Here is a 13,846-nt window from a genome sequence, read left to right as displayed (position 1 = left end):
AAATTCAGAATTCTATAAACTTTATTATCTATTTGCCAAATTTGCCAAATTCCCCTTAATACCTAGCCCTTCTTCCTTTGCCTGAAGCACACCTACATCACCTTCCCACCACATTTGCCTGGTTTACATTTGTTCTTTTTTATCCATCTTTGGGGTCATCTCTTCTGTAGCTGTCATTAACTTGTTAAAAGCCAGTTAGGTACTTTTTCTACTCCCATAGTACTTACTTCTTTTTTTTATTGATTTAAAAAAAATGACAGCAGAATGCATTACAATTCTTTTTTTTTTTTTTTTTTTTTTAAAGAGAGAGTGAGAGAAGAGGGGGGGGGAGAGAGAGAGAGAGAGAGAGAGAGAATTTTTAATATTTATTTATTTATTTTAGTTCTCGGCGAACACAACGTCTTTGTTGGTATGTGGTGCTGAGGATCGAACCCGGGCCGCACGCATGCCAGGCGAGCGCGCTACCGCTTGAGCCACATCCTCAGCCCCTACAATTCTTATTACATGTATATAGCACAATTTTTCATATTTTTGGTTGTATATAAAGTATGTTGAGACTTCTTTTGTAATATGAAGCATACAGTTTTTATCAGTAGGCCATGGATCAGACTAACCTTTTCTATAAAGTGACAGTAAATATTTTAGGTTTTGAGGGCCATAAATAATCTCTGTTTCTTCCTCTCCTGTCTTTTCTACTCCTTTTCCCTTTAAGGATGTAAAGAACTATTCTGAGTTTCCAAACTGTACAAATATTGGCTTTTGTGCTGGATTTGGCTTTAAGCCATCAATTTATTCTCATGAGTAGAACCATTGTTTTATTTGTCATTGGATCTTTAGGGCATAGCACTCACTATACTTGGCATATATTAATTATGTATTAATTGAGTAAATCCATAAATGAAGCTTTTATGAACGTGGGGTAATTTTTTGGTTTATTCCTCCATCATTAGCACATGTAATTTCTACTGTAGTAAATGAGTGTTGTGTTTCCTCTTTTATATTCTTAACACATCCAGACTTTGTTTGTCTCCTTTGCTGTACCTAGTACACTTGTACTATTTTGAAGGTATGATTCTTTACCCTTCTGAAGACAATTGTTGTGTCTTTTGAAAGCAAATGAGATTTTTTTTCTGTGTAGGGGCAGTAGAGGAAACAGACTTGATTTTAGGGTACTGGGAGCTGAAATTTGGTTTACTTTTGGGCCCCAGGAGTTCTAATTTCTGGGCTAATATGTTTATCATAAGAGTATACTATCTCCCTTGACCTTACATGATTTCTCCATAGGGCTTCCTTTGCTTCCTGCTGTCTTCTTAGACATCTCAGCTCCTTGGGAGGTTGAGGCAGGAAGATCCCAAGTTTGAGGCCAGCTTTGGCAACCTAGAATGAGTCTATCTTAAAATGAAATGGTCTGGGGATGTAGAGCTCAGTGGTAGAATGCTTGCCTAGCATTCCTCAGGCCCTGGGTTCAATCCCCAGGAGTGGGAAAAACCCAAGGTTTTAAATACTTTATTTTCCTATGTAGAAAATAGAGAAGGCATCTCTCCTTGCTGAGTTTCTGATTTTTTTTTTTTTTTTTTAGGCCTCAGGCTTTTATAATTTTTTCTTTTTCCTTTGTTCTTATATAATAATTGAAAATGTAGAAACTATTTTTCTGTATTGATTGCTTGGCTCTTCCCAGTTGCACTTTGATGTATATAAAGGATGCCACCTTATCATGGAGTGCCACACTCATATTTTCTTCAAAAAGTAGATACAGCAATTACTGTAGAGAAGGGGATCACTTTGTGGTAAGAGAGCTGTCAGGAAGTGGAATAGAGCATGTTCGTTTACAAAAAGTAGCTAAGTAATGAGTTGAGGATAACTAGGGAGCAGTCAAGTAGTCTTATTGACAACTGCCACAACTTATTACTTTGCTTTAAACATATATATTGCTTCTCTTAGGGAAGCTTGACGTAAGGCAGCCAGAATGCTCCTAAATAATATAACATTTACCTGATCATATAAGAGTTGAAAAGATTTTAAAATTCACATTCTCTCTTGTGTGTTGCTACATGACACCCCTTTAGGTAATAAGACACCCAACCCATTGCCAGACGTAGAATAAGTTGTTTGAAATTTGGTGCTGAGGTGAGGAGATAGGAGTAGGCACATTATAGGACATTATATTACTTCCTTGTTTCATGTCTGGGTTGACTTTTGGGCTTTTCTGTTTGGAATGGGATGGATATTGGGAGATGTAATGAATATTGGGGTGATGGCAGGGCCCATTATTAAGGACTCGGTCACTATAAGGATTTTGCATTTTACCTTGAGTGATCTGTAGGGTGTCTCAGTTTGCTGGGGCTTCCATAAAAAAATACCATAGACCAGTTAGATTAAACAGATTATTTTCTCATAGTTCTGCAGGTTAGAAGTCCTAGATTAAGCTCCTATAAGTTTGGTTTCTAATAAGGGCTGTCTTCCTGACTTGAAGATGGTTATCTTCTCATTGTATTTTCACATGATGGAGGGAGAGAGCACTTTGGTGTCTTATATTCCTGTTGGATGAGGGCCACACCTTTCTGGCCCTATTTAACCTTAATTACCTCTTTAAAGGTCCTATCTCTAAAATACTATCACATTGGGTGCAGTTCTTTGATTCAACATATGATTTCTGGGGAGAGACAAACATTCAGTCCATAATAGAGAGCTCTGAACAGAGTAGTGACATCTGAATATTATAGGATCTCTGTAATGCACTAATGAAAATAGATTTGGGGAGCAAGTTTGAAAGTAAGGAGACTAGTAGAAGGCTGGTGTAGTAGAATTAAGATTAGACATTGTGTGGCTTTTATCAACACAGTAGCAGTGAAGATAGTAAGTAGTGATTAGATTCTGGATATGTTTTGAAAGTAGAGCAAACTGAATTTTTTATTGGATTGATGTATGATAGAAAGAGGAGTGCTGCTGAACATGTGACACACACCTGCAATCCCAGCTTTTTGGGAGGCTGAGGTGGATCTTGAGGTCAACTTGGGCCACTTAGTGATATTCTGTCTTCCCCATCCTCCACCCGAAAAGGACTGGGGATATAACTTTGTGGTAGAAGCTTGCCTAGCATATGCAAGTTCCTGGATTCAATTCCTAGTACTGGTGGGATAGAGGAGAAGGAGGAGTCAATCACTTGTGACATTAAGGTTAGTCTTTGTCTGGTATAACTGGAGATTATCATTAGCTGAAAAGAAAGTGCTAGCATAGAAAAGACAGAGAAGAGTATGAAATAGAAGAGTGTGTCATAAAGTAAGTGTGTTAGATGTGGCTTAGAGTCAAGTGAGAGAGGACTGAGAATCATAGCATTTTTCAATGTGGAAGTTATTTGCTTGTTTGATGCCTATTGGTGAGGCCTGAAGAGAGGCTAGTAATTAGAGAAAGAAAAGATGGTAATAATTTTGAGACTTTTTTTTTTTAAACAAAAGGGAGCAGGAAAATAGGGATATAGCTGACAGTGGAAGTAGAGACAAGAGTAAAATGGGAGAAATAACTGGATGGAGTTTCATATACTTATGGGATTGATTTAGGAGGGAAGGAAGATTTATTGATGACACAAGAGGGAGAATTGCCTTTCTCAGTTACTTTTGGTTAGGAAAGAGGGGCTAGATCTTGTGTACAAGTATAGAGGTTGGCTGTTAGTCTATACCTATATTAGTGCTTTGAAAATGTTATAAACTATTACTTAAAAGAGTTTCAAAATTATAAAAGTTATGCACATATATGATAAATATTCAAATTGCAAAAAACAGTGCCTGAAGTTTTCCTTAGAGTTAAATGCTCTATATATTTTGACACTCTTTCTAGGAGTTTCTGTGCACGTACAAATGGGTGAATAATTCTTTTGTAACCAAGTGAAAAATTTTTTGTCTTAATTTCCTCAGCAATTTATATTAAGGACTTCTTTTATTTAACACATGTGAAATTTTAGAAATTACTGTATAATATCTTTATTTTATGGTTATACCTTCATTTACTTAGCCAAATCCAAGTTAATGTTCACTGAGTTATTTGTATTTTTTCACTAGTACAAATGATAGTGCTGGATATCCTGGCATATGTGAATGTGGGATATGTGTGTGTGTGTGTGTGTGTGTGTGTGTGTGTGTGTGTGTGTGTGTTTATTTATCCATCTTTGTTCTCTTATATTGGATATCAGTAACATAAATTTCTGTAAGTTAAATGCTGGGTCAAATAAATTGTGCATTTTATCAGTTTAACATACCCATCAGATAATCTTTGATGTTCTTTTATTTTTTAACATGCTATGAGTTTAGAAACAATGTATATAATAATTTCATAGAAATAATTGTTTTAAAGTGTTCTTGTCTTTTCATTTATAGTCTCAAAAACATAAATATAAGGTCCTCTTCCGGGAACCAGACACATGGTGGAAATTCAAACCGAAGGAGCTTGCAAGGTAAAACTTAGAAGCTACCTAAAATGTTTGTTATTTCATTTCATGACAGTAACAGAGAAATCCATGTAGATTTTTTTTTCTCTTATGGAAGATAAATGAAGTAAAATTGACTAGATTTCAGCTTTGCTACTTAGAAACTGATAACAAATTTTGTATTGTTTATGGGGTTTTTCCATTTTTAATGAAGGTTTTTGTTTTTAAAATTGTGTTTATAGTCAAAAAAATTTCAATTGTTTTATGTAGTAGTACTTCAATTCCTTTTAATAGTAACATTAATATCTAAAATGAGAACTGACTAGGATTTGGCACAGCTGAACTGTGTGCTACTGGGAGGTTCTTATATTGCAGAGTTAGAATGTTGAAGGGTGGTAAGGATTGAAAAGGTAGTAAATGTCACATCCAAGTATTTTCACTCTCTCACCTCTTAGGATAATACTTTTTTATTTGGTTGCTTGATGAGTAAAAATGTTACTTAGGACATGGACATACAATGTGTTTTGCTTTATTCTCTGTATTTCTGTAGAGATAGGCCTAACTTAATTTTGGTCATGCTGTTTTCTCTTGGTAGTTTTAACTAACTTTAATACTAACTAAAGGACAACCTAACTTTACTATTCACAATGTTACATGACCATTACCACTAATTCCTCCATTTCCTCAAAAAGAAACCCTGTAACTGCTAGCAATTACTAGTAGTTACCCCCTCCTTTTGACAACCACTAATCTGTTTTGTGTCTCTATGGATTTTCCTGTTTGGACATCATATATAAATGGTTGTACAACTATAGCCTTTTGTGTCTGGCATCTTTTACTTAGCATAATACTTACAAGGATCATCCATGTTGTAGCACATATCTGTATTTTTCTTTTTAATTATCTTTTTAATACTTTACTGGATTTGGTTTTCTGCAGTCCATTTAGGATTTTTGCATCTGGATAAATGAGTGAGATTGACCTGCATTTTTTCCTTCTTTGTCTGGCCTTGGCTGCTATCAATAGTTTTAGGTCCACAAAATTAATTGGGAAGTATTGCCTCTTTTTCTCATTCTAGTTTATCTAAGTTCAGGCATTTGATAAAATTTACTTATAAAACTGTCTGGATCTGGTGTTTTCTTTGTGAGAAGGTTCAATTAAAATTTTTCCATTACACCAAAATTATTAAGACTTTTATTACATCTCTGCTACATTAACAATTAAGTTTCTCCTTTCAACCCTAGTGTGTTTAAAGTATCTTCCTTCTTTTTTTTCTTGATTATTCTCAGATTTCATTTTTTTACATTTTATTTTATTAGCCTTTCAAAAAAACAACTCTTGGGGTTGGTTGATCTTTTCTATTGTAAGTTGTTTTATGTTTAATTAATTTCTGATTCTCTTTATTCTACCTTCTTTGCTTTTTAAAAATATCTGTTTTCTTTGCTTTTTCTGTTATTTTTAAAACTTCATTACCTGAACATACAAGTCATTTTCTGATAGGAGCATTTGATGCCATATATTTCCCTGTGTGCTACTTTATCTGGTATCAGAATTTTAATATATAATGCTTTCTTTTTTCTTATTTGTTTTCTAAATTGCATATGGTTAATTTTATTCTCTAATTCTTGGGTTTTTAGAACTTTGTTTTTATATTTCTGGATAGGTGTTATCCTTTTTAAAAAATTGATTTTCAATTTACATATAGGAGATTAGATTACATGGTTTGTATCATATTAATTCTTTGATATTTTAAAATGTGTTATGGCCCAGTTGTCGTTATTTAATAAATATTCCATGTTTGATAAGAATGTATACTGGTTATAGTATGTTAGCATATCCATTAATTATGCTTATTACTTAATGTTGCTTAACATCACCTATAGCTTGCTTTTTTTTTTTTCCTGCCTGATAGATTAGTATTTGGGAAAGTGATGGTGAAATCTCCCAGTGTGAGAGAGGTGTGTTGATATATTCCTCTGTTATGTTGAACATGTCAGTTTCTCTTTATCCTTCTTCCTAAGTTTGCTGTATATATATTGAGAGTATTTGTTCATAGGTGCTTAAGATTTTGATATCACCCTAATGAAAGAAACTTTTATACCTTTCTAGTGATTTTTTTTCTTTCATTTTTAATAGTAATTGTGTTGTGAAGTTTAATTTGTCTAATATTAATAGAACTATGACAGCTTCCTTTTAGTATTTTAGTGTTTCTTTTTTCATACTTGTGCTTTCAACCCTTCAGTGTCTTTATGTTTAGATGTATCTCTCGTAACTGCTATGGTCAGGTTTTAAAAATTCTATTCCGTCCATCTTGGCTTTTAACTCATAAACTTAGTTATTTTTGTAGTTTTGTTATTCATATAATTGATTATCCTTCTTACTGTCTCACTGTGCTTTCTCTTTATCTTACCTTTTCTGTGACTGTTCTGTCACAAGAAATTATATTATTGGTTTTTTTTCTCCTATCATGCTTTATTTTGGAATTTTTTGATTGAATCTACATTTTGTATTCATTTTTTTACTTTACCAATTTGTAGATTATATACACTATATTTATTCTTTTAATAGTTACTTGATATGTTTTATCATACAAACTTTAAAACCATTTTCTTAGCCTTCTTCTTCATAAGTACAAGAACTTTAAGACATTGTAACTGTGATACTTACCTCCCATCCAACTTACATGGTATCATTGTTCAGTATATATTGGCAGCATTTGTTTTTACTTATTCACGTAGTTATTGCTTTGGGCTTCATTTTTTTCTTGCATTGTAGACCTTTCATCTGGGAATTTCCCTCTGCCTGAATTTTTTTTCTTTAAAAATTTTCTTTACAATGAAGGTATACTTGGTGTCAAACTCTTTTTTTTTTTAAATTTTGATTTGAAAATCCTTTTATTGTCTTCATTCTTGTAAGATACTTTTGCTGTATATTCTAGGTTGATAGTTATTTTCTGTTTTTGAAGACATTTAACTCTCTTCTCATTTCTATTTTTGTTGACTTAGCTGTCTGTCATTCTAATTGTTGGTTCCTTTGTAGATGACTACCTTAAACATTTTTTTAAAAACATTCTGGCTGCTTTTTAATATCATCTCTTTGTCTTTGGTATATGACAGTTTCGGTTCTGGTTTTCTAGTTATGGATTTCTTATTTTTATCTTGTTTGGAATTTGGCTCCTGAAATCAGGGGATTGGTATCTTTCATCAGGTCTGAAAATTTTTCAGCATTTTTCTTTAAGTTGATTTTGTCCCATGCACTCTCTTCTCTTCCTGGGACTTGAATTAGATATGTACTAGACCTTTTTGCTCTGTCCTCTATGTCTATGTTTCTTAACCTGTCTTTCATATTTTCTATCTCTTTGCTTCTCTGTGATCTGAAACCAGACAAGATCGAGGTAGGTAAATATGAAAGCCAGATTCATCCAAGAGGCAAACAATAACATTAGCCCTGGGATTCAGACGTGAAACCTTGACTCTAACCTAGGATAGAAGAGTTGTAGCTGACATGTTTTCATTAAGACAAGACACTTGAGTGACTAAAGCATAACCATCTCACCTCCTGGGCAGATGCAGATCCAGATGCCATATGAATGAAAGCTCCTTTAGTTTAAGAGCTAAGGATTTCCATGTTTTAGTTTCAACTAAATATGAGCTCACTAACAAAGACACATGAAGAAATAAGCCACCATGAGTGAAAACACAAATAACTTCATATTTGGATATCCAGAGTCTTTGTTCTTTGCTTGAACTTAAAATTTAATAAAACATGTTCATTTTAATTTACTTGGGATCTAGTTTTATTATAGTAGGAGGGCAGTTTGGGGCATCTGGTCTGCAATACTGGCACAAGGGGAAACTTTTATAATGTGATGTCTGTTACTTACTAGTTAATAGTTCGTTAATACCTTGAAATGACAGTCACATGCTTATGAGATTTTTTGCAGACTTGAGAACAACTTCTTTTAAAGTTATTGAAACCTCCTTTTTCACAAATTGATAAAGGGTATTTGAAAAAGATTGTATGGGATGATTAAGAAAATGGCAATTTATTAATAAGTCTGACAAAAATGAAAATTAGAATCAAATAGCATATATTACATCATAATAAACAGTTTAAGATTATGTGTTAGAAATGTATCATTAATGGGGATAGTAGCCCAGTGGTAGAATTCTTGCCTAGCCTGCTCAAGGCCCTGAGTTCCATCTCTAGTATTGAAGGGGAAAAAAAAAAAAAAGGAAAAAAAAGAGAAATGTATATGTATCATTGTTTTCCTAGACATTATATTTAATAAAAAAAATCAATTACCAATATCCTTTGCACCTTTTCTTTCCTGGAATTTTTAGGCGTAATATTCATGGGATAAGCAAAGAAAAAATAACAAGAATGTTAGACCACTATCAACGTTTTGTTTCAGTGCCAATAATCATGAGTTCTTCAGTTCCAGAGAAAATTGAACGTATTGAATTATGTGCATATTCTTGTGAGGATAGAAATTCCAGGTAGGTTAAAATGCCTTATGTAAAAAAATTCAATTTGAAACATAATATTTTTTGAAACCAGTTACTTTTGGAGCTTGTAAAATTACTGCTGATTAACTTTAAAAATGAGGTAGACTTTTGTTATTTTTAAGGGTTTAGGTACAGTCTCCTCTGGAGTTAGCTGAGGTTAAGTTAGAGAAGTGAAAGTTCATGTGAAAGATAATATAAAAGTTTTTTCATTGTATTTAGAGTTTTGTGAATTTGTGATTGTACTATGAATACATCTGTCTTCTTTATGTAATGTGCTCTACTATTCCAGTGTTTCCCTATCTCTTCACTGTTGTTATTTTATGTATATCCAAATCACATCTTAATTTTCTAATATTTTACTGAAAATATTCTTTCAAGCTAGTCTCATAAAAGTTAGTTATTCATAATATACTTTTACTGAGTTATATATATTGTAGCCCTTTGGAAGTTTACTATCTGGGATATACTTGTGTTAGTCAGCTTCCTTTTCACTGTAACAGAATATGTGAGACAATCATCTAATGAACAGAAAAGGTTTGCTTTTGGCCTGGTTGCCCTATTGCTTTTGCCCTGGGTGAGGCAGTTTATCATGGTGGGATTGTGTGGAGGAGCAAAACTGATTACCTTATGGCCAGGAAGCAAAAGAGGAAGAAGAGTCAAGGATGGGGTGGTGGGGGGGGGCTGTCCCACAATCTCATTCAAGTACATACTCTGGAATGATTGATGTATGTACATTCCATGTATGTATTAGATGTCAAAATACATTCTGGTGTCATGTATGACTAAAAAAAAAATAAAAATAAATCATATGGTAAAAAAATAAAAATAAAAACAACAACAAAAAACCTTGCCTTCTCACCTCTGAATGTTCCATATTACCTAGTTGTGCCATTCAGAGAACTAAGGTTAACTCATGGCCTTTGGGGAACACTTAGCCAAACCATATCAGTACTGATTCTACTAAGTATTTATAGTACATGAATATTTGATAAATAAGTGAGTAAAGAAGAACCGAGATATATGTAGAGGTCTTAATTATACATATTTTATGATGATAAAAGATGGAGAGACTCTGTTGAAAGGAAGTTGGAGCTTGGCGCTGTGGTGCACACCTGTAATCCCAGCAGCACAGGAAGCTGAGACAGGAGAATCAAAGTACGCCTCAGCAACAGCGAGATGCTAAGCAACTCAGTGAGACCCTGTCTTTAAATAAAATACAAAATAGGGATGGGAATGTGGCTCAGTGGTCGGTGGTTGAGTGCCCTTGAATTCAATCCCTGGGACTCCCCCCCCCCAAAAAAAAAAGGGAGTTGGGAGTGGAGAAGAGAAAACTCATAAATGATTTTTAATTGAGAAATGGTATTGCAAAGTGGTTGGTTAAGAACATGGACTTGAGCTATATTTCCTAGGCCCAAATCCCAAAGCTCTAATCTTTGATAAATCACAAACTCTCTCTTTACTTTATCTCATTATTACTAAATGACAGTAACAACACTCTCCTCATAGGATACTGTAAAGAATAGAATCCGGCACATAGAAAGTTCAATGAATGTCTGGTATGATTTCACTTAGGAAGGCTTCATGGGAGAGTTGGGACTTTGAGGGTTCCTAGAATAAAGAAAGAAAGGAGGATAAATGGACAAATTAAATAAGGAAAAATCACTGAAGTTGAAAGTGTAAGATTAGGCAAAAGTGTTCTGAGTCTGAAATTAACATCAAGCATGATTTTAAAACATTTAACAGATGACATCTCAAATGAAATCTCTTCCCCTTTCTCTAATTTCTTTTAATCATGTAAATCATCTTGGTTGGCTCTTTGTGACTTTGTAAATGAAGCTGCTTTAGTAATACATGACAGATATAGATATAGAGGTAGACCTAGTTTTACATATGCTAAGTTTAAATAGGTTTGAAAGAAGCTGGGGAGGTGGTATGCTCTCCTGGGAACAAATTTACATCCTTGACTTTAATATTTAGTGCATAATGAATACCTTTACTGAAAAAATCTCATGTTTATTATTCAGTTCAAAGAATTTGCTTCAGATGTGCTAAGCCTCATGCTAGCTAAGTGTTTGAGGCTACAACAAATGATGTGTTCATAGTTTATAATAGGGAAGATCAACATTAGCTTTTGTTTTAAAGAAAAAAAATTTTTTTGGTGTTACACATGGGATTAAATGCAGGAATTGCTGTATGCTAGGCATGCACTTCATCACTGAACTATATCCCTAGCGTGGCTTTTATAATTTTAATGTAATTTATTTTTAGAATTTTTTAGAATAAGTGGTAAGTGCCCTGTCTTTCAGTCAAATACTTCTTAAATCATGGTATTAATGCCAACACTAAGAAACTTCCTTATAATACTTTTAAAAACCATCTTACAGCCCAAGAGACAATGAAGATATTACCTCTGAAAAAGAAGAAAATGTTTTATCCTCATCACTGAAGCATCTAGAATTAATTGAAGAAAAGAATCCTGAAGTGACCAAAGAAACGGTGTTGCCTGAGAATATTACATATCTCCCCCATGCAGATATAAGCAAAGGAAGGAAAGAAATAAGTGGTATACATCATAACACTCAGAGTCAGTTCATTCAGGAAGCTGCACACAACTATCTTTCAGACTCTGGAAGCAAAGTTCAAGTAGCAGACAAGAGAGAAAAAGAAGAGCAAGTAGAAATGACAACTGAAAAACAGTGTATTAAAACTGATGCAGATAGAGTATCACCAAGTATTTGCTCTGGTGAAAATAATCAAGACTTCGATCTGGCAAATACTGTACCACTTCAAAATGAAAAATCTTCATCAGGTGAAATATTAGAAGAAAGAACAACAGTAAAGAAAAAAGCCTTTGGGAAACAAAAAAGCAAATCACCTTCGGAAAAGTTTCCAAGACATGAGCTATCGAATTTTGTTGGTGATTGGCCAGTTGATAAGACTATTGGTCAGAGAACAAAAAGGAACCGAAAATCTGAAAAAGCTTCATCTATACAAAGCGACAAAAAGTATAGTCGCCCTCAGTCACGCAAAGTATCAGATAATAGTGTGTCCATGATTACAGATCATATCCAACAACAAGGATCTCCATATGAAAGTGTAGATGATGGCAGGAAGTCACAGTGTGATGATTCTTCAGAATTTCTCAATAGCTGTAAATATGATACTTATAAAAATCCTGAAAAAAACTCATTTAATATTGTAGGTGACTGGCCTTCATCTGATTCTTTAGCTCAGAGAGAGCATAGATCAAAAATGGCAAAGGCTGATTTAAGTGAACCCAACCTAGAATTTGGAACTAATGATAATATGAATGAAATATCCTTATATACAACACAAGCCTGTTGGGGCACATGCCCTAAAGAACTAAAATTCTTGGGGAGCTCCACTCTACAAAGTGCTGACATGATACCCAGTGAAATGACCCAGGAGAATCAAACTTATCTAAGTAAAATGATTCATGGGCAGCACACATTGCCTCTAACTTTCACGAGTAATACAGCAACCATTACTGGAGTGGTAGGGCCACAAATTCTAGCTGAATTTCCAGGGGAAATGACTAGAGGAGTCCCCGGAATAGAAGTAGGCACATGTACCCAGACTGAACCACAGGATTTTGCTCTCTTATGGAAAATAGAGAAGAATAAAATCAGTGTTTCAGATTCTATCAAAGTATTAATAGGAAGATTAGATGGATTTAAACCAAAAGCTTTCAATATTAACACAAAGTCAAATGTTCAAGAGACAATTCCATATAGGGTAATGTATGATAAAAGCACGTATGTTGAAGAAAGTGAACTTACCAGTGCTGATGAATCTGAAAATCTTAACATCCTTTGTAAGCTGTTTGGATCTTTTTCATTAGAAGCCTTAAAAGATTTATATGAAAGGTGTAATAAAGATATTATTTGGGCCACAAGCCTTCTGTTGGATTCTGAAACTAAATTATGTGAGGATACTGAATCAGACAATTTCCAAAAATCATATGATGAATCACAAGTTGGACCATTTTCTATGGGATTGAATTTGAAGGAAATTATTAGCCAAAGAGAAACAGTAGAGGATTCTAATTCTTTTGTGCCAGAAATTAGTCCTAGAATCTGTATCAGTAATATTAATTCACAGTCTAGCTATAATGCTGAAAAGTTAAACTCAGAGCAGGCAGAAAAGCTTGGATCAATAACAAATGTATTTCCTAATGCTGCTGTAGATCTGAAGAGTAATAGTGAAATACTTCGTAATAGCCAGGTAGAACTATCAGGTTTATGTAGCTTCAAGCAGTCTCTTCCAGTTATTCTAAAATCCGCTACCCCTAAAGATGTGAGTGAAATAGAGAACAGTCTAGTAGCGGCAGAGACTGAAGATGGTATACATTCTTCTTTAAATTTATCAGATATTTTAAACTCTGTATCAAGTACTTCAAATCTTGAATTAAATGAAGAAGTTTACTTTACTGATTCTTTGGAAATAAAGAAAAATGAAAATCTTCCAAAAGATTATGTGAAATTTGTGAATTCTGAAGAATTTATGAATGTAGATGAACAGGAAATGGAGAAAATTCTAATGGCGGGAAGTAGCTTGTCAGTTGGAGTTAATGAAGAAGATAAAACTGAGATATTGAATCCCATGCCAGGGATGGCCAAATCTCTGACCATAGACTGTCTGGAATTGGCATTACCCCCAGAACTGGCTTTTCAACTCAATGAATTATTTGGCCCAGTTGGTATTGATTCAGGTAAGGAAAAACTAAGTTACCTATATTATGTCTTTGTGTGAAAGAAATACAAAGGTTCTATTTAATTGCAAAACTATTTCATATGCTAACTGAAAAGTAAAAGTAATTTATGGTGTCTGACTGCACATAGTGCCTTAATTTTTGCTCAGCATGTTTCTTAGAGGATTTAATAAAAAGAGATTTGAA

At 33.9% G+C, this 13,846-nt stretch overlaps 1 protein-coding gene across 2 annotated transcripts in view; it reads left to right on the top strand.

The window, feature by feature from the left end:
- N4bp2 (NEDD4 binding protein 2) overlaps positions 1-13,846 on the top strand; it is a 71,362-nt gene that overhangs the window by 36,486 nt on the left and 21,030 nt on the right. For both annotated transcript variants that reach the window (XM_077803315.1, XM_077803316.1), the window contains 3 exons: positions 4,371-4,447; positions 8,764-8,919; positions 11,313-13,660. In XM_077803315.1, coding sequence (XP_077659441.1) covers positions 4,371-4,447; positions 8,764-8,919; positions 11,313-13,660 — 2,581 coding nt within the window. The remainder of the gene's footprint in view (positions 1-4,370; positions 4,448-8,763; positions 8,920-11,312; positions 13,661-13,846) is intronic.

Source organism: Urocitellus parryii, chromosome 10 (assembly GCF_045843805.1).
Source record: "Urocitellus parryii isolate mUroPar1 chromosome 10, mUroPar1.hap1, whole genome shotgun sequence".
In the NCBI taxonomy this organism is placed as follows: Eukaryota; Metazoa; Chordata; class Mammalia; order Rodentia; family Sciuridae; genus Urocitellus; species Urocitellus parryii.
Note: the sequence above shows the minus strand (reverse complement) of the source record. Positions and strands in the feature narration are given on the sequence as shown.